The 25,295-nt window shown below is 47.5% G+C and overlaps 1 protein-coding gene across 1 annotated transcript; it reads left to right on the top strand.

Annotated features, from left to right (window-relative positions):
* Positions 1-3,269: 3,269 nt before the first annotated feature.
* NANS (N-acetylneuraminate synthase) lies at positions 3,270-25,295 on the top strand. The gene is made up of 6 exons (XM_047699458.1): positions 3,270-3,475; positions 7,045-7,260; positions 18,945-19,044; positions 20,095-20,249; positions 23,136-23,402; positions 25,065-25,295. The coding sequence occupies exons 1-6, from the start codon at positions 3,344-3,346 to the stop codon at positions 25,272-25,274; spliced, it is 1,080 nt and encodes a 359-aa protein (XP_047555414.1). The 5' UTR covers positions 3,270-3,343; the 3' UTR covers positions 25,275-25,295.

Consider the following 25,295-nt stretch of genomic DNA (forward strand, 5'->3'; position numbering starts at 1 on the left):
CTCAGGAGAATCAGACAACTTGGCCCCTTAACCCCAGGGCAGGTCCTTGGCAGCTCGGGTTGGGAAACTTGGGTGGATCAACAATTCACTTCTTCCTCAGAGGAACTTTCCAGAAAGCTGACTTTAAGAGCAACTCGGGCAACAGTCATGTTTGCTTAAGGGACTGAATGTGGCCTGAGTAAACACATGAAGTCAATTATGTCTCAGTATTCAGTCATCTTTCCTATTCTGCACTTGTACATTGAGCAAATATTTACTGGCCCCTATTAAGTGCTAAGTTCAGTGCTTGCTGCTAGGGATACAGTAGGAAACAGTCCAGGTCTGTTCTCAAGGAGCTCCTGGCCCTGAAGGACACTTACAGTACAAGGATCTAAGCAACATAAGGGCAGAGGTATGGTCTGTCTGGTTCACCATGGTATCCCTAAAGCTTTGCCCTGGGTTTAGTGCTGAGTAGGTGATCCAGATGGTTCCTGACCCAAAGATGTTCACAGCCTAGAGGGAAGACGGAGGAGACGAGGGGTAGTTACCATAAAAGGTAATACGTGGACAAATAAGAGTCTTATGGGAGCCCAGAGGAGATCGTTGGGGAGATCAGAGAAGGTTCTGAGAGGAAGTGACTTCTATACTGATGGGCCAGAAGGTGGTCAGACATGGCTCAGTATGGTGGAGGTGGAGGAGTGGGAAGCCTACAGACTCAGGCAACAGCTTATATGCCAAGTTTTAGAGGTGAAAGACCATGATCCCTCAGGACAACTCAGAATAGTTCAGTGAAACTAGAGCCCAGAATAGCAAAAGATTAGGTAGGAGTCCCAGGTCATAGGAAGCTTTCTAGGAACCAACTTAAGGAAGGGCTTAGCATAGTAGGACTGACCACAGGGGCCTCAGACTCGAGGGGTTTCAGGGTTTCAGGTCCGAGAACTGGGTCTCCATCCTCTCTCCACCTTGGTCCCCATGACCTAGCACTCTGGGTTACCCTAGTTTCTCCAAAACTAAGTTCTTCCTTACCCTCTCCTGCCAATAACAGGGGAAAAGAAAAGAAAAGAAAAAAGAATCCCCAGTTGGTTTTGTTTTTAAGACCTTCCCACATTCTGTCATCCATTTCTACATATTGAGCACTGCTTCGTTATCCAAGCAGAAAAAGCAACAGAAAGCACTGGAAACTGGCTTTTAAAAAAGGAATGAGCATGAAATGAAAATAGTGTCTTTTCCTCCTTTCTGTAGTAAGATACAACATTACCTAAATTTACTGAAAGCTTTTATTTAATCACAGATAACATCAGCCTAACTTGCTTTTGTGGGATGGTTGTATTTTAATTAATTAACAAGATTTTATTTATTTATTTATTTATTTAAAGATTTTATTTATTTATTTGACAGAGATCACAAGTAGGCAGAGAGGCAGGCAGAGAGAGAGGAGGAAGCAGGCTCCCTGCCGAGCAGAGAGCCCGATGTGGGGCTCGATCCCAGGACCCTGAGACCATGACCTGAGCCGAAGGCAGAGGCTTTAACCCACTGAGCCACCCAGGCGCCCCAGATTTTATTTATTTAATTTAGAGAGAGTGAATACAAGCAGAGGGGTGGGGTGGTTTAAGGGGCAGAGGGAGAATCTCAAGCAGACTGTGCACTGAGCCTGACAGGGCTCAATCTCACAACCTCAAGATCATGACCTGAGCCAAAATCAACCAACTTGAGCCAGCCAGGTGATTGTATTTTTTTTTTTAAAGATTTTATTTATTTGACAGAGAGAGAGATCACAAGTAGAGAGAGAGAGAGAGAGAGAGGAGGAAGCAGGCCCCCTGCCTAGCTCTCTGCTGGCAGGGGGCCTGACTTGATCTTGATCTTCTGACTTGATCCCAGAATCCTGAGATCAGGACCTGAGCTGAAGGCAGAGGCTTAACCCACTGAGCCACCCAGGCAGCCACCAGGTGACTGTATTTTTAAATGTGATTTCTCCTTTTTTGCTTTTATTTTATTTTATTTTAAGATTTTATTTATTTATTTGACAGAGAGAGATCACAAGTAGACGGAGAGGCAGGCAGAGAGAGAGAGGGAAGCAGGCTTCTTGCTGAGCAGAGAGCCCGATGCGGGACTCGATCCCAGGACCCTGAGATCATGACCTGAGCCGAAGGCAGCGGCTTAACCCACTGAGCCACCCAGGCGCCCTCCTTTTTTGCTTTTAAACTTAATTTTCCCTCATTCACAAATTACTCAAAACCATAATGGTTTTCTTTAGCACAAGTAGTACTGAGCTACTTTAGTGCTGGGTTTGATTTTCTCTGGACTCAGGGTCTTTTGCTGAGCCTCAGATGTCCACTGCCAGTTAAACTTGAGAGACAGAACGCACGTGCTATGCAGTCTAGCACACCAACGTATCACGGATAGGTGAACCTTGGCACATCCCCTTCTTTCCTTTGATTCCGTCCTCCTGGCTTCCCAAGGTGCCCTTCTTCACAACCCCTCAACTCTGGTTCCCCTTCTAGACCACGGTGCATTTTCCATCTGCTTTTAACAACTAAATGTTCCCCAGAAAAGGTCTATTTTAGTCCCTTCTGTTTCATCTTTCTTGGCCAGCGGCTTCCTGATCCCCAAATCTGCTGGTGTCTTCTTTGTTATTCTCCTGGACTGCTTTAGGCTTTTGACCCTGTGGGTCTCCCTGCCTTAGGACCACCCTGGTTCTGTCACCTGCTCTAGTCTCTTTTCCATTCCTGCCGAGGCAGCGGCCCAAGCTCGTTCCTCGATGCTCATCCAAGCTGTTCATCCGCTTATTGAAACCTTACTACAGGCCAAGCACCGTGATCAGGGTTTTCCATACATCATCTCACGAACCTATATAATTCCCCCATTTCGGGGAAAAGGAAAATAACGTTCAGGAAGACTAAAGACTAACGTATTCACGATCAAGAACCGGTTAGTGGCAGCACCTGTGCTCAAACCAGCCCTAATTCCAACTCCCAAATTCATTTTTTTCCATTACACCGCAGGGCGAGCTCTCCCCGAGCCCAAGGCAGCTGTCTTCCCCCCTCCATTCCTTTTAGGAGAATGTTGGCTCACAGGTGAAGCAGAGAGGCCGCGACCCCCCGGGCCTCGCTACCTGCCCTGGAACCTGGAGCCCGGCTGAAGAGAACCGAGCTTGCTTTCCTCGTCCCGCCGCACCGCCCAATTCTCTGGAGGCTCCGCCCCCTGCCTCGATTGGCTGGCGGCAGCGAGTTGGGGCCCGCGGATTGGCTGCGCGGCCGCTGACTAACGCGGCGGAGCTGACGTGGCCGGGACGGCGCGTGGTTCCCCACTGGGCAGCGGACAGACTCGAGGTGGGCGGTGGAGCGCCGAAACGCGAGCCGCAGCGATGCCGCTGGAGCTGGAGCTGTGTCCCGGGCGCTGGGTGGGCGGGCAGCACCCGTGCTTCATCATTGCCGAGATCGGCCAGAACCACCAGGGCGACCTAGAAGTGGCCAAGCGCATGATCCGCACGGCCAAGGTGAGGGCAGAGCCCGGGAGGGAAAGGGCGCCGGCCGGGGGCGGGGCCGGGGGCCGGGGGCGGGGCCGCGGGAGAGCCTGCGGCGGGGAGCCGGGACTGCTGGGCTCTGCTTCTCTCAGTAGCCTGCGTGCGGCCCCGCGGCCCAGCGGCCCGCTCGCCAGTTCCATTTCTAAATCTCTGGAATCCTGCTCATCCCTCCCCACCTCCTCACTTGTCCGCGTTCCTGAGGTTGCCGTCCAACCCGACCTTGGCCCCCTCCTGGTGGCAGAATAATCTTCCTTAAACACAGGTTTGGTCAGGTCGTACCCCTGCTTCACACCTTCACCGGCTTCCCATTGTCCACGGGTGGAGTTGAAACCCTTGAACATAGCCTTCAAGACCTTAATGACCTGGTTCCTTCCTGCCTACCATTTTTCGTTTCTTACCTCTTTCAGCGACACTGAGTTACTTCCAGCGAGTTCTGAAGCACCTGGAAGTTGCTGTCGTCTTTTCATTTGGCACTGCTTGTGTTTGGAAAGTGAAACAGTTAAAATGCCAGGGCTCTGGGTTCAAATTCAGCGGCCACCACTTATCAGCTGTGTGAACGTGGGCCGGCTACTTAACCTCTGCGAGCCTCAGTTTCATCATTTGAAGGTCAGGCTGATAATAGTACTTACCTCAGAGTTGTAAGGCTCAAATGGGATGATTTATTTAAAGCTCTTAGCACAGTACTTGCTGAGGACTCAATAAATGTTAGCTATTAGCAGTCGGAGGTTAAGGAATGTTCAGTGCTCCGTCCTGGCAAATTTCTGTTCCTGTACAGGTCTACTTGGATGCTTTTTCCAATCCTTCCCCACAAGGCTGGCTCTCCTCTATCTCTCCTATCACTGCTCTCATCAGGTTGCATTATCACTGTCCACGCTTCTTGCTCTCTCTGTTCTGGTCCGCTCCGTCTTTTTTCCCCCCTTCCCTTCTGTGAAAGCTGTTCCCCTGTCATCAGTAGTGATTAGGTATTTATCTTGTTCTTCTTTCAGGACTAACTCAGCTTTTCTGGAAGCCTGCTGAATCATAAAAAAAAAATACTTTTAAAGAGTGACAGCTGCACTAAATGGACCAAATGTTTTAAATGCACCATCTCACTTCATTCCTACAACACAACATGGTGGATTCTATTGGTTTCATTTTAAAGGCTCAGAGAAGTGACTTGTCCAAGGGCACACAGTAAATACTGGAATTCAGAGCTTTGGTCCTAATCAGAGGGTGCTAGCCTTTGTGCTGTAACATTGTTTTCTAGGGGGGAAATTCCTGCTCATAATTTAGGGAACAACCTGTTCGCGGAGGTGTGACCTCTGAATACTGAGGTTGTAAAAACACGCAGAGATTTTGAAGCCATAAAAACAAAGCTTTTTTTTCTTTTTCTCTTAATTTTGGAGGTTGCTTCTGGGGCGAGGGGAGGAGAATGAAGAGGTTGAGCCTGTGGTAGAGTGGAAAGAACACTGGACTGGTGTGAAGATGCCACTTACCAGCTGAATAATCCTGGGCAGGTGACTTCCTCTCTAGGCTTCAGTTCCATTTATTTTAAAATGTGTGTGTGTTTGTTTTTTAAACTTAAAGCAGTGGAATCTTGTGAAATCCTTGTATTTTAGGATTTTTAAAAAAGTCTTTGTTGCCAAATAAAGTCATATTCCCACGTTTAGTTACCCAGAGTAACTCATGCAATGAAATCAATCTATTTGCAGTATTAAAAGTTAGCTCATTCGATTATTTTAATTTTCTTACAACAAAATATAATTATATTAATATATATAAACTATAAATGTGTTACAATTAGAGATTTACTAGCTGAATATAACTTTTAATTTCCAAATTTTGCAGCAAAGGGAGCATCACAGCTTGGCCCATCCTGGAGTTTTGCTGCTTTTGTTTTGTTTTGGTTTTTTTTGGCCAGGAGAGAATCAATAAAAACTTGACCACAATCATCGTTGTAGTAAAACAGAGACAGTGATTGTGTTTTCTGAACCTGGAGTTCACCATAGAATTAAACAGAGAGATCACTCAGTTTTAGGAAAGAAGAGGAAGAACCCGTTCTTCTCTCCGAACAACTGCTGTCAGGTGGAATATAGTAGAAATTTATCTGACCTCTTGTCTTTAGTAGTTTCTGCTGCTTCACTTTTATCTTCTTCCTGTAAATGAAAGGTTTACCCAGAACGGACAGTCTCTTTTACTCCTTGAGATAGAGCTGAGAAGTAAAGGGAGTGGGAAGCAACGCCTGGAGACACACACACCTCCTTAACAACCCCCCCTCCCCCGCCCCCTTCCTGCCTTGGTTTGCCCGAGGCCTGGTGTAGCAGCCTCTGGGTGGTAGTCATGGGCCGGGAGACACGTGCTCTGCAACCTTAGCAAAGTGATCTGTCCAGCTCTGCCAGAGACTCTGTGCAACGTTGCTCCGGTTACTCTGGGCCTGGGGGATCTTCCTCTAGACAATGAGAACTCTGTTGCCCAAGGTCACTTTCTGTTCTGTTTTTCAGACTTTCTTGACCATGCGATCTTGTGGTCTTTCCGGGAGGGGGAGCAGCGCTGTTAGCACAGGTATTTCTGGAAGTGAGGTTTTTAGCAGCATGAATAACTCTGTCTACAGAAATGTCAGTGAACTGGAGACTTTTCCTCCGTATTTCTATTGAGTGGTTTTTTAAAAGCAGTTGTGAGAGATCGGGGGCTGACTGGCAATAGAATTAGAGCTTTTATAGCTGGAAAATCCAGCTTTCATTTATAGTTTCTGTTCAGTAAGGCCTGGGCCTATCTAAGTCCTTGTCTGTGTCCTTTTTGCCCCAGAATCTCTTGTTCAACTAAGATGCCATGCAGAAAAGCACTAGTGTAGAACAGCTAAAGCAGAGTTGTTTGTTTCCTGGCCCATGAGGGGCTCTTCTGAGCTGCTCCAGGTCCTGGAGCGAGCCCAGAGCAGCTGTTGATGGAGATGGAAAGGCTGAGTCCTGAAAGCGGGACTGACTTATCCAGCCAGGAGTGAGAGTCACATCCTGACTTCCCCTCAGTTCTGGTCCAGTGCTCATTTTGCTGTCCTCTGCTGAGTTACCCAACTTAAAAGTCTTCCTTAGCTGTTTAATTATTTTTAATATAAAATAAACTGAAAAAAAAATCACATTTTTTTTCCTTTTTTGCATTTTAAGGGGGGACAAGAGGGGAAGGCCCCATCCCCAGCCTTCTCTTCCTTTGAGACTTTGCTTCTCCTTTTCCTCTTTGCCTCTATCAGTCAGCCTTATTATTTTTTTTTTTTAAGATTTTATTTGTTAGAGAGAGAGAGAGCATGTGGGAGCACAGGCAGACAGAGTGTCAGGCAGAGGCAGAGGGAGAAGCAGTCTCCCTGCCGAGCAAGGAGCCCGGTGTGGGACTTGATCCCAGGACTCTGGGATCATGACCTGAGCCAAAGGCAGCTGCTTAACCAACTGAGCCACCCAGGTGTCCCAGTCAGCCTTATTTTTAAAGATACTGATGTCAGAGGTGTTGCCCTAGCATTTCCCTTTTCTCTGAGAATCCATGACAGGCCACTGAAAGGAGCCTGTTGTGTGTTGCAGGAGTGTGGGGCTGATTGTGCCAAGTTCCAGAAGAGTGAGTTGGAGTACAAGTTTAATCGGAAAGCCTTGGAGAGGCCCTATACGTCCAAGCATTCCTGGGGGAAGACGTATGGGGAGCATAAGCGCCACCTGGAGTTCAGCCATGCCCAGTACAGGGAGCTGCAGAGATACGCCCAGGAGATCGGCATCTTCTTCACCGCCTCAGGCATGGATGAGGTGAGCCCTTGGTGTTGCTCTGTCCTTTGCTAGGCCTGGAGTCAACTCCAGCCATTGCTAAATTGAGCATTTTTTGTGCTTTCTAGACTTAGCGTTCCCGATCACATAAACCGTATCAATTCCCAACTGAATGGGAGGCCAGGAGAGGCAGAGGCCCAGTGAGATTTTGTGGGCGGAGTAACAGAAGTTTCTAAACAAGTTATCTTTAGGAGTAGGGGACTAGCCACACTGGCATCCCCGAGTCCCTCAAGCTTCTGGGAGACCCCTGCCGGACCAGTTTTCTCCCAGTGGAAAGTGGCCTGGACTAGGAATCTGGAATCCTCCCTTCTGACAGGGGTCCACCCATTGCTTTGTGGTCTTGGCAGATTTGGGTGGGGGGCATTGGTAGTCATCCTGAGTGGTTCACAGAATGGTCATGCTGACATTCTGGAAGGAGGGTCCAGCAGGTGCCACATCTCAGGTCCTGTCTGCTCTGTGACCTGCCCCTTTGAGGTTTCCTTTGTGTACTCTTTTTCAAATGTAAAAAGTTTAATTGTAAAATTAATAAACATCTTAGAAAGTTTAGAAACAGGAAAAACTAACCCGTAATCGCTATATGGTGGCTCTTTTTATAGATTTAAGTCTTATGTGCATTGCATGGTTGCTACATTTGTGAATATTTGGTTCTGTGCATGCTTTTCCCATTTAACATTATGCAATAAGTTTTTACCCATATCTGAGTTTTTCTTTCCAGCTTTACTGAGATATAATTGACATAAGTCCTCTCATCTTTTGCTTTAAGTTCCTTTTTTTTCCAAAAACTATTATTAATTTTTGAGAGAGATGTACACGGGCTTGAGTGAGCAGGGCCAGCGGCAGAGGGAGAGGAAAGAGAATCGTAAGCAGGCTTCATGGTCAGCTCAGTGCAAAGCCTGATGTGGGGCTCGGTCTCAACAACCCTGAGGTCATGACCTGAGCTGAAAGCAAGAGTCCATTGCCCAACTCACTGAGCCACCCAGGCGCCCTGTTCTTAAAGTTTTTCATAACAATGTGATACTACTTTTTTTTTTTTAAATTTTAAAATGTATTTATTTATTTGAGAGAGAGAATATGTGTGAGGACGAGGGGAGCGGGGGTGGGGGCAGAAAGAGAGAGAAACTTATGGAGACTCTGTGTTGAATACAGACCTGACTCGGGGCTCAGTCGAACTAGCCAAGATCACGTGTCAAAACCAAGAGTCAGATGCTTAACTGACTGCAGCACCCAGGTGCCCCAGCAATGTAATTAATCTTTTGAGGATTTATAATGTAACCATTTCTCTACTTGTGTACATTGCAGGTTACTCTGGGTTTTTTTTGTGCTTTTAACTTATGCTGAGATGAACATCATTTTTCTGTGTTCTGTGTTGTTTCTTTAGGGTGGCTTTGCAGAAATTGATCATTAGATGAAACCTACGAGCATTTTTATGGCTCTTGAAACTTTTGGAATACTTTTGGTCAGTCAAAGTAGTTGAATCGATTCCAGTTCATTCTGTAGGCCTCCCTGACCATTTGTGTCCCTGTTCCAAACCAAGAATATCTTATAAACAGTCTAAAGGAAACATAAATCTAGTCTGGGCTGTTGGTCGCCTAGGCTGTTGGTGGTTTTAACAGGGACAGGGAGGCAGAGAACCTAGGCATCTTGGGGAAATGACAAGTCCAGGCCTCAGTTCTGTGGACAGATTCATACCTTAATTCACAGCTTTCATAAGCCTGACAGTCTTCAGACCCAGTTGTGCATTTGATGATCATAATTTCCTACTTTTGAATTATGACTTACAGAGCATCTTTTCTTACAGTAAATATATTTTATCCCTACTGTGCCCCACTTTGCAGATGAAGATATGGAGGTTCAGAGGGGTTGGGAAATTTGTACAAAGTCACAGGCGCAGGAAGTGGGTTTCGAAGGTGCAATGTGCTTTCCCCGGTCCTTCAGCTCTTCCTGGGCATCAGTCCAGGTGTGGGTGGCTTCGTGGAGCTCAGCGGAGCCTTTGGGCTTCCCCCTTGCTCTTTACTGCCTTGAAGTGGGTGGAAAGCCTCTGGGCCTAAGAGCTGCTCTGGGGACCCGGAGACAGATTTTTTGAGGAAAGTGTTCCTGAAGAGGTGGCTGGGCTTTTTTCTGATCCCAGCTTAACACTTCCTCAGGGAATTCATCCTGTTCCCCAGCTTGGTTCAGGCCCCTCCTGTTTTGGTCTCTCATTACTTGAGTAATGGTGTGTTAACCCTCCCATTTCCATCCCAGACTGCTAGCCGGACGGAGGCATCTCTGGTGCCTGGCCTGTAGTAGGTGGTTGGGAGACATTTTGGAGGAATAAACGAAGGAGCCAAACAAAAGAGAGGGTTAGTGGTTTTATCAGATTCTTATAGGATCTGAAAATCAAAAAAGTTTAAGCAGGAAAGAGCATGTGCTTTAGGATCTGAAAGACTTGGGTGTTGTTTTTGGTTCTACTGTTAACTGACATTTTTTGAGTATTTATGATGTACCAAGTTCTCTGCTAGGTATTTTAAACATAACAACTCATTTACTCTTCTTAACAACCTCTTCAAATAGCACAGTTCTCCCCATTTCACAGGGAGAGTATCAGTAGTCACCAGTTAGCTAACCGCCCCCCCCATCCTCCACTTGACCACATTCTTCTTTCATCTCCCTGGGTCTGTTTCCTCTTAGGGAAATGGCAAGGCATTGATTAAGATACCTCACCCGCAGGCTTGTCTTCTGAAGCGGGTGACACCTTATACATGAAGCACACGTCTCAAGATGGGACCCTGTCTATGTGTTCCCTATGGGTCCAGATCCTGGCCCTTAGTACCTCCTGATCTTAGTACTTCCTGATCTTGGTACATGCTTAGTGCCTGGGAAGGAAGGTCACACCTAGAAAGTGGCATTTGTTTTCATTTTGTACTTGTGTCATATACTGTGGGTTCCCAGCAATTTAGGATTGCTCTTTGGCAGTCCTCTAGAACTCAAGCACACAGAGACAGCTAAACCCTCATCCTCAGAGGGCAGATTTGGGTTAAGGAAACTACAAATCCTTCTTGTGCTGAGTGTGAAACTTTGGGTCCGATTGGCTTATAATGAGTCAGTAACAAGACAGGGCTGCAATCAAAAGAAATGAAATCTTTAAAAAAAAAAAAAAAGAAAGAAAGAAATGAAATCTTGCCATTTGCGACGCCGTGGATGGAACTAGAGGTATTATGCTTAGCGAAATAAGTCAATAAGAGAAAGAAAATTATCATACGCTCTCCCTGATATGAGGAAGTTGAGAGGCAATGTAGAGGGTTTGGGGGGTAGGAAAGGAATAAATGAAACAAGATGGGATGGGGAGGGAAACAAACCATAAGAGACTCTTAATCTCACAAAACAAACTGAGGGTTGCCAGGGGGAGGGGGGTAGGGAGAGGGGGGTTGGGTTATAGACATTGGGGAGGGTATGTGCTGTGGTGAGTGCTGTGAATTGTAAACCTGGCGATTCACAGACCTGTACCTCTGGGGCTAATAATACATCATATGGTAATAAAAAAGTTAAAAAAAAAAAAAAAAAACAGGACTGCAAAGCTCTGGAATGAATTTCCAAAGATTATGACAGTGTTCTGGGTTTCTAGTGTTGTCTTTGCGTACAGCCTTTCCCAGAGGAATGAATTTGAGAAGCACTCTCATTTAGAGGACTAAGTCCTAACCTGTTTGTTCAGAATAGTCTTGAATGGGGCGTCTAGGTGGCTCAGTGGGTTAAAGCCTCTGCCTTTGGCTCAGGTCATGATCTCAGGGTCCTGGGATCGAGCCCCACCCTGGGCTCTCTGCTCAGTAGGGAGTCTGCTTCCCCCTCTCTCTCTGCCTGCCTCTCTGCCTACTTGTGATCTCTGTCCCTCTCTGTCAAATAAATAAATAAAATCTTAAAAAAAAATAGTCTTAGGGCACCTGGGTGGCTGAGTCAGTTAAGCATCTGACTCTTGATTTTGGCTCAGGTCATGATCTCAAGGTTGTGAGATTGAGCCCCGCATCGGGCTCCACATTTATGGGGGGTCTGCTTGAGATTCTCTCCCTCTTCCTCTCCCCAGCGTGCATGTGTATGCACTTTCTCTCTTTATTAGAGAGCGCACACGCTCTTGTTCTTTATTTGAGAGAGAGAAAGGGAGAGCAGAGTGAGCAAGCGAGAACATGAGTGGGGCAGAGGCAGAAGGAGAAGCAGGCTCCCCACTGAACAGGGAGCCCATTGCAGGGCTCTGTCCCAGAACCCCGGGATCATGACCTGAGCCAAAGGCAAACGCTTAACTGACTGAGCCATCCAGGTGCCCCAAATAAGTAAATCCTTAAAAAATAAAAATAATCAACCTCGGTGGGGTTACTCCCCCACCCTCCACCACATAGTCGCTTCCCCAGGGCAGTTTTCCTAAAACCTGACCAAAGGGGAAGTGGAAGAAAGGTCATGTGGGAATTCCATGGCAGTGACACCTGAAAGCAACAATAACAAAAGAGAGTAATGGGAAGAGTATGACCGTGGTTCTCAAAGTGTGGTCCAGGAACCCCTGGGGGGGTCAGGATGCCTTTCAGAAGGTCTACCAGGTCCACACTGTTTTCACAGTGATATTCAAATGTGATTTGCCTTCTTCACTGTCATTCTCTCCCAAGTGTATAGTGTTGTTTTCCAGAGGGTGTGTGGTGTGTGATGACGTCATTCCCCTGGCAGTGGCTACAGAAAGGTGTGCTTCATGCTCTTTTATTTTAGTAACAACTCCTTTCACAGACCACACGATTCACCAATTACAGTTTACTGTTCCGTTGTTTTTAGTATTTTCAGAGTTGTGGTGGCCTTCACCAGAGCAGACTTCTGCGCATTTTTATCGCGTACCCATTTACAGTCCTTTCTCAGTCCCCTTGTTTCCTTCAGCCCAAGGCAGCCTCTCACTGCTTCCTGTCTCAGTACATTTGCCCTTTCCGGACGTTACCTGTAAACAGAATGAGACAGCCTGTGGTCCTGTGTTTCTGGCCTCTTCCATGCAGTGACGTGTTCGGGGTCTGTCCGTGTTGCTCGTGCGCCTCCCTCCTGGTTATGGCTGAGTAACGTCTCGAGCACAGAGAGACTGTGTCTTATTTACCCGCTTATCAGTCGGTAGATGTTGGGATCGTTTCCACTTTTTGCCTAGCAGGAATAATGCTTCCATGAATGTTCAGGTACAGGTTTTGCACGGGCATGTTTTTACTCTCTTGGGCATACGTGGTAACTCTGTGTTTAACTTCAGAGCAGTTGCCAGACTGTTTTCCAAAATGGCTGCACCTAGTTTCTAATCCTCCCAGCAGTGTAGGAGCGTCTGGGTTTCTCCACATCCTCACCAACCATTTGTGAAGAATCTGACTTTCTGATTCTAGATGTCCTAGCAAGTGCAAAATGGCATCTCATTGTGGTTTTGACTCCTATTCCCTGATATTGAGCACCTTTGCATGTGCTTATTGGCCATTTGTATACCTTCTTCGGAAGAATGTCTGTCACATCCTTTGTCAATTTTTTTTTTTAAGATTTTATTTATTTATTTGACAGAGATCACAAGTAGGCAGAAAGGCAGGCAGAGAGAGAGGAGGAAGCAGGCTCCCCGCCGAGCAGGGAGCCAATGCGGAACTCGATCCCAGGACTCTGGGATCATGACCTGAGCCGAAGGCAGAGGCTTTAACCCACTGAGCCACCCAGGCGCCCACATCCTTTGTCAATTTTTAATTGGGTTATCTATCTTTATATATTCTGGATATGACTCCCTAGTCAGGCATTGTTTTGCAGAAATGGTTCCCATTCTTCTGGGTTGTCTTTTTAAGTTTTGATGGTATTCTTGCAAGCACAAACATCTTTAGTTTTAATGATGTCCAGTTTATGTTTTTTCTTTTGTGCTTGTCTATTCTAAAATTTCTCAGTTTTAGGGGCGCCTGAGTGGCACAGTTAAGTGTCCGACTTGGTTTTGGCTCACATCGTGACCTCAGGGTTGTGAGATCGAGCCCTGCATTGGGTTCCTTGCTCAGCTCTGAGTCTGCTTGAGATTCTCTCTTCCTCTCCCTCTGCCCTCCTGCTCATGCTTTCTGTCTCTCTCTCTCAAATAAATAAATGAATAAATAAAATATTTTTAAAAATTTCTCCATTTTAGGGTGCCTGGGTGGCTCAGTGGGTTGGGCCGCTGCCTTCGGCTCAGGTCATGATCTCGGGGTCCTGGGATCGAGTCCTGCGTCGGGCTCTCTGCTCGGCAGGGAGCCTGCTTCCCTTCCTCTCTCTCTGCCTGCCTCTCTGCCTACTTGTGATCTCTGTCTGTCAAATAAATAAATAAAATCTTTATAAAAAAAAAATCTCCATTTTAAACCACAATGTGGTATTGCTACAGAGCTATCTGTCTGGTAAAACAAAGTGACAGTAACACCAAAAGGTTGTAAGGATGGGGAGAAAATGGAGCATTCCTATGCTGCTGGTGGGACTGCAGAAAGGTGTAATCACTCTGGAATACACAGCACTCTCCTTTTTCTAAACATAACCTTATTTTAATACAGTTCACATGTGGTGTTCTATCACAATTTACTCAGTGTACTGGTAGTTTCTTATAAGCTGGACAACACATGAAAATATTTTGCATCTGTGTGTGGGGATGGATGTTAACTGAACTTTTTTTGGTAGTCATTTCACAGCGTGTGTGTATATCAAATCATTTTGTACACCCAAAACTAATACACTGTTATGTGTCAATTATAGCTCCGTGAAAAATAACCATTTATTGCATACCTGAAAAAACAACACCAACTAGACATGCTCAACACTTAGCCCTCCAGGTGTCATTTGATAATTTAAAATTCATACAAAACCTTGTCCACACATGTCCATGAAAACTTCACCTGTAATAGCCCCCAGACTAGAACAACCCAGAGAGTTCTCTAGCAGGGGAACAGTTCCAGCCATAAAAAACAAGGAACTGCTGATTAAGTGCTGCAGCTTGGATGGCTCTCCAGGGTATTACATGGAGTGAAAAAGCCAGTCTCAGAAGGTTACATACTATATTGTTGAGTGTATATAGCAAATGACAAAGTTACAGAGTTGGAGAACAGATGAGCAGTTGTCAGTGGTTAGGGAGGGGAAAGGAGGCAAGTGGATGTGGCCAGAAAGCCTTGGAATGATGGCGCAGTTTTGTAATGTGACTCTGGTGGTTGAGTTTGTGCACACGGTCAGGCTGCATAGAATTAGATGCATGCCCGCACAAATGAATACTTGTAGAAATCGTGACATCTAATCCAATCAGTAGACCCTGTCAACATCACTTTCCCAGTTGTGATTTTGTACTCTGGTTTTGTAAGATGTCACTATAGCCCCCTATAGCCTTCACCTCTGTGAAGGGTACAGAGGATCTTCTCTATATTATTTCTTACAGCTTCATGTCAAGCTATCATTATTTCAAAATAAAAACTTTAAAAAGCCCCCAAATACCTTAGTTTTAATTTTAATTCCGTAAATGGATAGAACCTACATGAAAAAAACCCTGTAGAGTCCATAGTCATTTTTAAGAGTGCCAAACCTTGGAGGGCCCCATGCTGAAAGGTGCACACCCAGGTTTCCCAGTTGAGCCTGCAGACTCTGGGGTCTGATTCCAAGTTTGAATATGCTTCTGCTTCTCATCCCTGGTGAGTCCAGGTGGAGTTCGTTCAACCTCTTTGTGCTTCTGTTTGTTCACGTGCAAAGCACAGTTAGTACCTGAACCCATCTTGCAAGGTTGTTGTGGGGATTATCCGTGATTATTGACATAACGCATAGCACACAGCCATTCGCTCAGCAGATGTTAGCTACAGTTAAGGAGGGCAGCCCAAGCTGAGCGTCAGGACATCTGGCTGGCTTCTTGCCCTGACTCTGCTCTGAGCTAATCTCGGTGTGAGCCTAGCGAGCCCCTTCCCTCTCTTGGCCTCCGTTTCCTTTTGTGTGTGAATAAGCTGCTGTCCACAGGCTCTCCCAGCTCTGATGCAGACCCAGAGAAGATAGGACAAAGGCCACTTTACTTGCACCTGGTATGAGCGCTTTCCTTCTCAGCCACGCTGCCAGGTGCCTCAGCTGCCGGATGTGGCCTCTGAAGGAGAGAGGGAACTTCCTGGCATCGTGTCCTTAGGAAAGGTCACTTGTTCAGGTCGTTCACTCCCAGGTGGCTTTGAGGCAGAAGCAGGAGCAGCTGGGAGATGGAGAAGAGCCTGGGTGTTGGTGGTTGGGGTCTGCCTCTCGGCCTTACCCTTCGGCTCCGTTCCCTCTGCTTCCCAGGAAAGCCTTCTGTGTGGTGTGGGCGACACGGGCTCTGTGTGTTGTTTTGCTTCACGCTATCTGGACAGGGCGGTGTCTCTGCCCCGGAATGCCATGTTTCCCAAGTGTCCTCAGGGCTGACCCAGGCATAGGTAATGAGGGGAACTGCATTCTTTTTTTTTTTTTTTTTTTTTTTAATTTTTTAAATTTATCTGATGAGACACAGCAAGAGAGGGAACACAAGCAGGGCGAGTGGGAGAAGGAGAAGCAGGCTTCCTGCTGATCAAGGAGTCTGATGCAGGCCGATCCCAGGACCCTAAGACCAGGACCTGAGCTGAAGGCAGACACTTAACAATGGAGCCAACCAGGTGCCCTGGAGATGCATTCTTAAGAGCCATTACAGTGTTAATTTGCTGGCCAGGTCCCTTTTCTGAACCAGCATGTCCTGTCTGCCCGGCTGTAGGAAGTACGTTAGTCACTTGTTCTGTGTGTACCTGGCAGGTGGCACCAGGTATTTAGCCCTGACTTCCTTGTGGGCGGCAGCCAGTTATCGAGTGCCTCGTTTCTCCTCTCAGTGTGCCGTACTAGGGTATTCCTCGTATGCTGAGGGAAGGTTTCAGTGAGGTGGGATTTTATCAAGGCTGACAGAATTACCAGGGCCCTGGTCAGAGCTGCCAAGAGACACGTGGAATGGAACTGAAATGAACAGAGTTCCTTAGGTCTAAATGGAGAGTTCTCTTGAGAAAGCCAATAGAGGCCACAACCATCGAGGTGGCCCCTGAAGGACATGCTGCCCTCGCACACAAGTGTCTTGTCCTAGCGGAGCTGGGTACCCCAGAGAAAGATATCCCCTTTCCTCCCTTCTCCTTTCTTTTGCCACCCCTGCTAGCAGAGCACCCCCTACCCAAGCCGTGGTGTGCTCTGACAGGGCCACTGGGACTGTCCCCGTACTTCCTCCTTCCTCATTCCCTCATGCTGGGCAGCTCTCCAGCACCCTCTCTTCTCCCCAGCTCATCACTGTGGGCTTTTCTCCTTTTCCACAGGATCTCAAATGCTGAGGGTTGGGGAAGGGGCTTTAGAAAAATCCCAGTTCCTCTTCTCGCTTCTGTTACCCCTCAGATCAGTGGGCCGGGATAAGGCAAGTAGGTTCTGTGGACACGCATTGTCCATCCTCATTAATTAGTAATTACTACCAATTATTAGTAATGAAACCTCTCCTCCACCCCTTTCCCCCTAATAAACAAGGGTTCTGAGTTGAGTAAGTGTGGGAAACACTGGGACTTAAAAAAAAAGTGTGGGGGGCTAGACAACTGTATTTATTGGGAGCCTGTAAGAGGGAGCTCTGGCAGTGTTCGGAATGGCCGCTAGGTGGGGCTGGTTCTCCAGGGGACTGCGAACACACCCCTTTCCCTTAAGAGAAGGGCCCCTTCTTCCTTGTTTGAAAACTGTAGAATCTGTAGAATTCCGTGCAGATTTTCCAGCCCTCATAGGTGAGCTTCTGCACAGTGTTTCTCCTGCGTTTGGTCCCTCCTTCCTCCTGCTGCAAGAGGCTCCTGCTGCCTCTCCTATTCATGCCATTGGGGACTTTGTCATCATGAGCCCTTCTCTCTGGAGTTGAACATTGTAAGGAAGAAAACTTAGCATAGGGTTTTCCCTCTTGCGGTAGAAAAACACTCTCCATCAGCCAGATAGAATGAGAAAAGTGGGAGATGTAGACTTTGTTCAATAAACCCATTAGAAGGGATGTTTTTCACTTCTATTTCAAGGCTGGCTAACAGTGTGAGAGATACATAAACAGGAGAGGTGAGAGAGAACGATTCGGAGGGGACAAGAGAGGTGGGGGAGAAATCCCGCACAGGGAACACCACTCGAACTCCAGCGAAGGCAGCTTAGCAGGCCTGGGAGTAAGGGGCACTCGGGCCACACTGGCTGGTGTCTCTTGGACCCAGGGGTTTGTGAACTGCCTGTGAATTGTTCACTGGCTCATTATGCACTGAGTATGGCTCTCCTGCAGCTCTAACCTTCATGTTAGAGGATTTACATGGAAGGAAAGTGGGTTTCTCTGAGTGTAGCCAGTGATTGGAGTAGCTTATCACCTGCGGGCAAGATGGAAGGAAGCTCAGGCAGCCTCGGGTTGATGTAAAGAGTCTGATGGTGGAATTGCCACTGCTGTGCCCTCTAGGTTTCCAGCCTTAGCTCCTTACAAAATAGGATTCACGGAGCAGCAGTGGTAGTATTACCCAGAAACTTAGAGAAACACAGAGCTGCAGGCCCCACCCTAACCCGGCAGCATCAGAATTTGCATTTCATTTGAGCAAGATCCCTGGGAGATCACTGTACCATATTCAGGTGTGAGAAGCAAGGATCCAGCCTTCCAAACCTACTTCTGAAACCTGCGTAGCATTTTACAATAGATTGAACTTAGATATTTGGAAGCATTCTGAGACCTTGATGCTCCCAACTTCTGGTATCCAAACTCCAATTTAAAAAAAAAAATAGTAATAAAAGGTAGTTTTGGGGGGTTTTGTAATTTGTTAACAAGTTGAGATTTTACTTTTTAAACTTGTAGCCCACTGATTCTGTTAGCATTTGTTGACACTTACCAATTTCCTGATCCTGAGTCTTACTGACGAACCAGGGTGGAGGTAAAGGATGGTGAAGGGCCCTCGCAGTGATGTTGTGTTGAAAAAAAAAAATGCCTTCAGCTCAGTTCATGATCCTGGAGTCCTGGGATCAAGCCCTGTATCTGGCTCTCTGCTCAGCAGGGAGTCTGCTTCTCCCTCTGCCCCTGCTCACTCTCTCGCTCTCTCTCTCTCTCTCTCACGTGCCTGTTCTCTCTCTAATAAATAAAATCTTTAAAAAAAAGTGAACGAGGTTTGTTTTTCCTGTGGGCAGCAGGGTTTGGAGGCTGACAGGGTGTGGGTTTGATGGACTTTGCCGGCTGTGGATCCCTGGATCGGGGCTGGGCCATAAAATGCTGCATTTTTTCCACTCCTGGCAAGGGTTGAAATGGCTTCTTTTCCTGGCAGTTTGGTTTTGAGTAAACGGTAAGGCCTTCAAGGGACACTCACTTTCTCACCACCTGGTTTTCTGGACCAAGATTAGGTCATGAGCTCTTTGTGATTAGACCCTGGGCTCCTTGGGAGGGAAGGTCTGGCCTGGGGTCTGATTCTTTTGCAGAGCTAGAAGCCAGTACAGGCCAGCGTGCACTGTTTGTTGGGGATGAATGGACAGGTGGCTGTGAATGCAGGTTTGCATCTGAATGAAGTGACTGACATAACACACCTGTCCCAGCTTTCCAGTTGTTGTTGCGAGAGTCTCTCTTGCTGGGCAGGAGGAGGGGTTTTTCTGTTTGTGGCTCCTCGCCTGACCTGAGCGTGGTGATTTTGAACAGGGGTGAAAAAGAGCTCCCTCTTTGATTTCTATAGATGGCAGTTGAGTTTCTACATGAGCTGAACGTTCCGTTTTTCAAAGTTGGATCTGGGGACACTAATAATTTTCCTTATCTGGAGAAGACAGCCAAAAAAGGTGAGTGTTTCATTTTTGCCCTAAAATGAAGACGCCCAAATCTTCCCATTTTTATTCCCTTTGTAGAGCCCACCAGAGGAATCTCCTGAAGACAGGCGTTAGAAACCTCTTTACACTTAGCATATACTTCTGTTTTTCCATGTGCTGACTTTGGAAGGAAAGACATGAAGGATAAGTCAGTTTTTAAAAAACCTTTTATTTTTTTTTAATTTTTTATGTTTTAAATATTTTATGTATTTATTTGACAGAGATCACAAGCAGGCAGAGAGGCAGGCAGAGAGAGGGGGAAGCAGGCTCCCTGCAGAGCAGGGAGCCTGATGTGGGGCTTGGTCCCAGGACCATGGGATCATGACCTGAGCCGAAGGCAGAGGTTTTAACCCACTGAGCCATCGAGGCGCCCCAAGAGCCTTTTAAATTAAAGATTATTGTTGTACATGAAATCGAAGATATGGCAACATATAGAAGCCTTCTTAGAGAAAGTTTGACTTTGAGAAATAGTCTGTGCGTACAGTGTAGTATCGAACCTCTGCCTGTTTCAGTTTGTAAAGTGGTTTTGCAACATGAATCCTCTCATTTGATCCTCCTGACAACCCCAGCAACTGAAGCAGGTTCTAGGATTATGATGCTTTGTACTTAGTTCATAGAGGAGGCGTGTGAGACCACACGGCTGGGAGGTGGCTGCTCTGGGCCTCACACTCCCTTGTGCCCTTGAGCTGGGGGCCGTGCTCCCCCTCACCCTCCCATGCTGGGCAGCCTCTTCCTCCAGCGAGATGCTCATTTTCTCCAAGGATCATGAAATTCCTCTGCCTCCTGACTTCAGCTCACTTCGCTAAACAGTAATATTGGGAGGCGAGGGGAGTGTCCCATTTCCTCAGGGTCAGGGGCAGGAATCCACCAAGCTCCCCTCTCCCCCAGCAGTGGCTGGCACAGTGTCTGAGAGATCCCTGTGGCATTCATTTGGATGATGAGACCAGCAGTTGGGGTGTGCTTGAGGGAGAGTCCCATCCCCCAAAGAGAACATGCTGATGGTGTTGGTGTTGGGTCACTCAGGCCGCCCAATGGTGATCTCCAGCGGGATGCAGTCGATGGACACCATGAAGCAAGTCTATCAGATCGTGAAGGCCCTCAACCCCAACTTCTGCTTCCTTCAGTGCACCAGTGCATACCCACTGGCCCCCGAGGACGTCAACCTGCGCATCATCACGGTGAGCAGCCGTTGTCTGATTGGGCCACACCGCAGTGGCGTTCCTTGAGCCGAGTACTGCGGGAAAGCTGGGACCTTTCTTGTAGCCAAAATTCTAACCAGTCTTTACCTGCTTCATGTAATTTGAACAGAACCACCTGTGCAGTTAAGGAAGCAGGTACATTCTATAGAGGGTGATTGTAAATTAATTTTTTTTTTTTTAAAGATTTTATTTATTCATTTGACAGAGATCACAAGCAGGCAGAGAGAGAGGAGGAAGCAGGCTCCCCGCTGAGCAGAGAGCCCGATGCGGGGCTCGATCCCAGGACCCTGAGATCATGACCTGAGCCGAAGGCAGGGGCTTAACCCACTGAGCCACCCAGGCGCCCCGTAAATTAATTTTTCTTAAAAACCAATCTTCGGGGGCGCCTGGGTGGCTCAGTTGGTTAAAGCCTCTGCCTTTGACTCGGGTCGTGATCTCGGGGTTATGGGATCGAGCCCCGTGTTGGGCTCTCTGCTTGGCGGGGAGCCTGCTTCCCCCTCTCTCTCTGACTGCCTCTCTGCCTACTTGTGATCTCTCTCTCTCTGTCAAATAAAGAAATTAAAAAAACAAACAAAAACAATCTTCATTTTCCCCCTATGAGATTTAAGGAGTGCCTTCTCATAATTGTCTGTAGACACTTCCTGCTGTGTGTATCGGCCATCAGAGGTCCCTCGTCTGTCAATTGTTGCTTCATATCCTTTCTCAGTATGCTGTCTCTTGTGTGTGTGTGTGTGTAAAAGAGAAGATTTAACCATTTTAACCATTTTTAGATGGACAGTTCAGTGGCATGAAGAACATTCATGTGGCTCTGTGACCATCACCACCACCCATCTCCAGAACTTTTCCATTTTCCCAGACTGACACTCTGTATGCGTTAAACACTGAGTCCCCCATTCCTTTCTCCCCCAGCCCCCATCAGCCTCTGTTCTTCTTCTGTTTCCATGAATCTGACTTCTCTAGAGGCCTCATCTAAGTAGAACCCCGCCATGTGTCCTTGTGTCTGTCTGCGCACACTTACACCACTTACACACCATGTGCAAGGCTCCTCCGTGCTGTACCGTGTGCCAGGATCTCATTCCTTGTTGAGGCTGCGTCATATTCCATTGTGTGTATATACTGCCTGTGGTTTGTCTGTCCCTCTGTCGATGGACATTTGGGCTGCTTCTGCCTTTTGGCTACTGTGAATAAGGCTAGTAGGGTCACTGGTACGCAAGTACCCGTTGGGTTTTCTTCATACTGAGTTGTAGGAGACCGTCTCGAAACTTCCGGCTTCTCCTGGTCTCTACTCTTGGCCAGCTCTGTTGTTTTTTGCCTGTAATTCTGAGACTCTGTGAGGCTCAAGGTGGTTACAGTGACAGCCTTGAGGGAGCTTTCTCTCTCACAGGATTTCGTCTCCTCCACCTCAGCCATTTCACAGATGGTGAAACCCAGTCCCAGGGGAAAAGGCCTTACTTGGCTGAGACCTCACAGCAGCTTGGGGGCAAAGCTGGGACTGGAATCCCCCGTCTCTTGTTGTCTCAGGCCTCCGCCATCCCTTTCTCCTGGTAGCACCCGAAGCTTAACTTAATTAGAGACATGTATATGTAATTATCCTATACAACCATTGTAGTTATATTAGTGGAATTTTAAATATACACAGGCGTATAACCCCAATACTGCAGTTCACTAGTTTCCTTTTATATTTTGCTTTTGGTATAGTATTTTGACATTGTTTTTTCCCCCCGACGATAGAGTAAGCTTTTGTACATGTTGCTACACAGTTTTCATATTTAACTTAAAAAAAAAATTAGCCTTTTTTGAAAGCATACACTGCTACCTTTTTACCTAAACTTCTGTCTCTCCCAAGTGGTAGCTTTTTCTCTATTTCTAGCTCATCTCTAAATCATGTCATTTTAAAAATTTAAATGTGACTTTTTTTTTAAACTCCCAACAGCTCTGAAATATGTCCTGTAGAGGCTAAACGTTCTCTGTAATCTCATCCCACAGAGATTACTGTCATCAGCAGTTTGCCTTACATGACTCCAGATGTTTTCCTTGATTTTCTTTCTCTGTGGATATGGCCCGCTCCCCTTTCCCTTCTGTTCTCACCCAGGATGCCATCATGTCCTTTCTCGATACTGGGGCACAGTGAGGGTCAGCGGCCTGCCCGCCTCCGCCATCTTGGGCCGGCCCACCCATATTCCAGCACTCTGACCCCGCAGCCTGCATTCTCTTGTCCGTCACTCACCCTCGGGACTGGTTTTCAGGGCCTTTGCCACTCAGCTGTCCTGCTGATCTTTTATTAGACCCCATCTGGGTCTTTCTACTACACTTACGCTTTCTGGTCCCCTTCAATGACAAGACTCGCTTGACGAATGTCTTTTGTTGCCTTCAGTGAATTATAGATCACAGATTAATTATTTAGCATTTTCACCAAAGGATTGTTTCGAGGTTGGGCCGTATATATTATTGACGACGATGTTTGTGCATACAGCACGCTGGCTTTCAGCAGCTCAGGCTAATTAAATGTGACAGATGCTTTTTGCATGAGTTTAGGCATTCGGTTGTAGTTCTGTTGTTACTCCTGGTGGCTTGTGCCGTGTGAAGCATTCTTAGACTGCATTCTTGCTAACGGTAGCCATTGTTTTGGGAGAATCACGGTGTGCCGAGTGCTTTTCATGCATCTGGAGCAGCCCTGGGCAGGTAGCGGTATTATACCAAGAAGGAGAAGCTCAGAGAGCCTCAGCGTCTTGCCTGTATTTGCACAGACAGAGGCCCAAACGGGACTCCAGCCTAGATCTGCCTGACTGCACTCTGTGCGTAAAGTGTCACAATATTTAAGCTTTTTTCTTTCTTTCTTTCTTTTTTTTTTTTTCTATATTAAAGGAATATCAGAAACTCTTTCCTGATATTCCCATAGGGTATTCTGGGCACGAAACGGGCATAGCGATATCTGTGGCTGCGGTGGCTCTGGGTGCCAAGGTGCTGGAGCGTCACATCACTTTGGACAAGACCTGGAAGGGGAGCGACCACTCGGCCTCGCTGGAGCCTGCAGAGCTGGCCGAGCTGGTGCGGTCCGTGCGCCTGGTGGAAAGGGCCATGGGCTCCCCGACCAAGCAGCTGCTGCCCTGTGAGATTGCCTGCAATGAGAAGGTGGGTTCTGCACGACCCTGCCGTGCTCCACTGTCCTGGGAGGGGCTGCCGTGGGCTTCCCTGCTGGGGGAGTCGGTACTGACCCTCTGAGTCCGGGCTCAGGTTAGCAGTGGGAGAAGCATGTCACTTAAGGGAGTGTCAGTAGTTTCTGCGGCCTCCTAGGTTCCTGCTGTAGTTTCCCACCAAGCCTCTCGAGCCTTTGGCTCCAGGGCTCTAGACTCCAGGAGCTGTAAGTGGGTTTAGGGGTAGCCTCATGAGATGCCTGGCTGGTGAAGTCCTACTCCCTTGGAGTAGGTGAGCCTTGAGAAACCATTGTCCACAGGGGTTCCATGAGGCAATGAGAGAAGGGCCTATGATACGTTGTTGAGGCATCTATAAATGGAGGCGACCCTGGATGGGCGGGGCAGTGGGTTGTCGCCAGGGCTGGTGGGGGATGACGCACATCTTCCCCTGGGAGCAGTGTGAGCTGTGCAGCATTGACCTTTAGACGGATGGGATGGTGAGGCCTCGCTGACTGTCTGGGCTTCTTAGAAGCTGTGGCCTCTGTTCCCAGAGCCAGGCACCCTGGGGCTGCCAGGAGTGCAGGCACTCCTGATCTGCTATGGTTGTCTGGGGGGAGGCAGAGTCCGAAGCCCAGGCAGGTGTGAGGAATGCCGTCATCTTTCATTCTAGTAGGGCCTGATTAAAGATGCCTACGTACCAGGACACGGAAATCATGGTAAAAAGAAACAAACTGCCTTGCAGAGGAAAACGGGAGGGAATTGCACCAGAATTGACAAGGAGAGTTGAGCCCTTAGTTTGGTTTCGAGCCTCTCGGCTCCCTGGGCAAACAGTGACTACAACAGGGTGGAGTGTCATCTGGTAACATCCACTGGCAGAACTTGGGTCCTGGCACGGAATTTTAGAATTGATCCCTTGGCCCTCACATGGAGGATGTCGAGTGATGCAGTGATTTGTTCAAGAACTTTTCTGGACAAGACACAGAAAGGCTGGTCATGAGCTTCTGGTATCCATTAGTCCCCTCACCTGCTTGTCTTGTCTGCCCCTTACCCGTCCTCCAAGTAGCAGCATACTCAGCCTTGTGAGCCCTCCATAGTCTTACTTTACTGAGCGGAGTGGCCGTGGGCCAGGACCCAGGATCCTGGTTCCCGGCACCTTTGGCCAAGTTATCTGCCCTCTGTGCACCTCCGTTTCCTGTGTTTAAAGTGAGATTGAACTGGATGATGACAAAAGTAATCGTAATTTTCATGGTTGGGGAGCATTCTGTGCTCCATCCAGGTAGATTGCATACATTTTCATCGCTAATCCTTATAGTCTTCTGACAAACTGGAGGTACTGTTAGCTCTCATTTTACAGAGAACCTCCACCACTTAGGTGGCTTGCACGAACCTGAAGGGGATTTGATCCTGGTTCTGTTGGGCTGTATAACCTGAGCCCTTTCCTATGTGCTCTATCCAGAGGCCCCTCCAAGCCTCTGCATTCACCCCACATTGGCCAGGTCCCTGCTGGGTGTGAGATGCTCTTCTAGGCACCGAGGCGAGAACAGAGTCCCTGCTCCCAGGGTACCTGTGAACACTGGGGAGGTCAGGGACCTTGGGTATAAAACAACATGAAGCAGTTAATTTCTATGAGGCTGGCACTGAGTCTTTATTTTATCCACAGCTGGGCAAGTCCGTGGTGGCCAAAGTGAAAATTCCAGAAGGCACTGTTCTAACATTGGACATGCTCACGGTAAAGGTGGGTGAGCCCAAAGGCTACCCTCCTGAAGACATCTTTAGTCTGGTGGGCAAGAAAGTCCTGGTCACTGTTGAAGAAGACGATACCATCATGGAAGAATGGGTAGAAAATCATGGCAAAAAAATCAAGTCTTAAAATAAAGTGCCATTCTCTGAA

This window comes from Lutra lutra, chromosome 13, assembly GCF_902655055.1.
Source record: "Lutra lutra chromosome 13, mLutLut1.2, whole genome shotgun sequence".
Taxonomy (NCBI): Eukaryota; Metazoa; Chordata; class Mammalia; order Carnivora; family Mustelidae; genus Lutra; species Lutra lutra.

What these genes read in the sequence shown, in the direction of transcription:
- NANS (XM_047699458.1), top strand. Translation starts at nt 3,344, where the DNA reads ATGCCGCTGGAGCTGGAGCTGTGTCCCGGGCGCTGGGTGGGCGGGCAG. An exon ending in CCGCCTCAGGCATGGATGAG is followed by an intron (nt 7,261 to 18,944) that starts GTGAGCCCTTGG and finishes TGATTTCTATAG; the next exon opens with ATGGCAGTTGAGTTTCTACA. An exon ending in AGATTGCCTGCAATGAGAAG is followed by an intron (nt 23,403 to 25,064) that starts GTGGGTTCTGCA and finishes TTTTATCCACAG; the next exon opens with CTGGGCAAGTCCGTGGTGGC.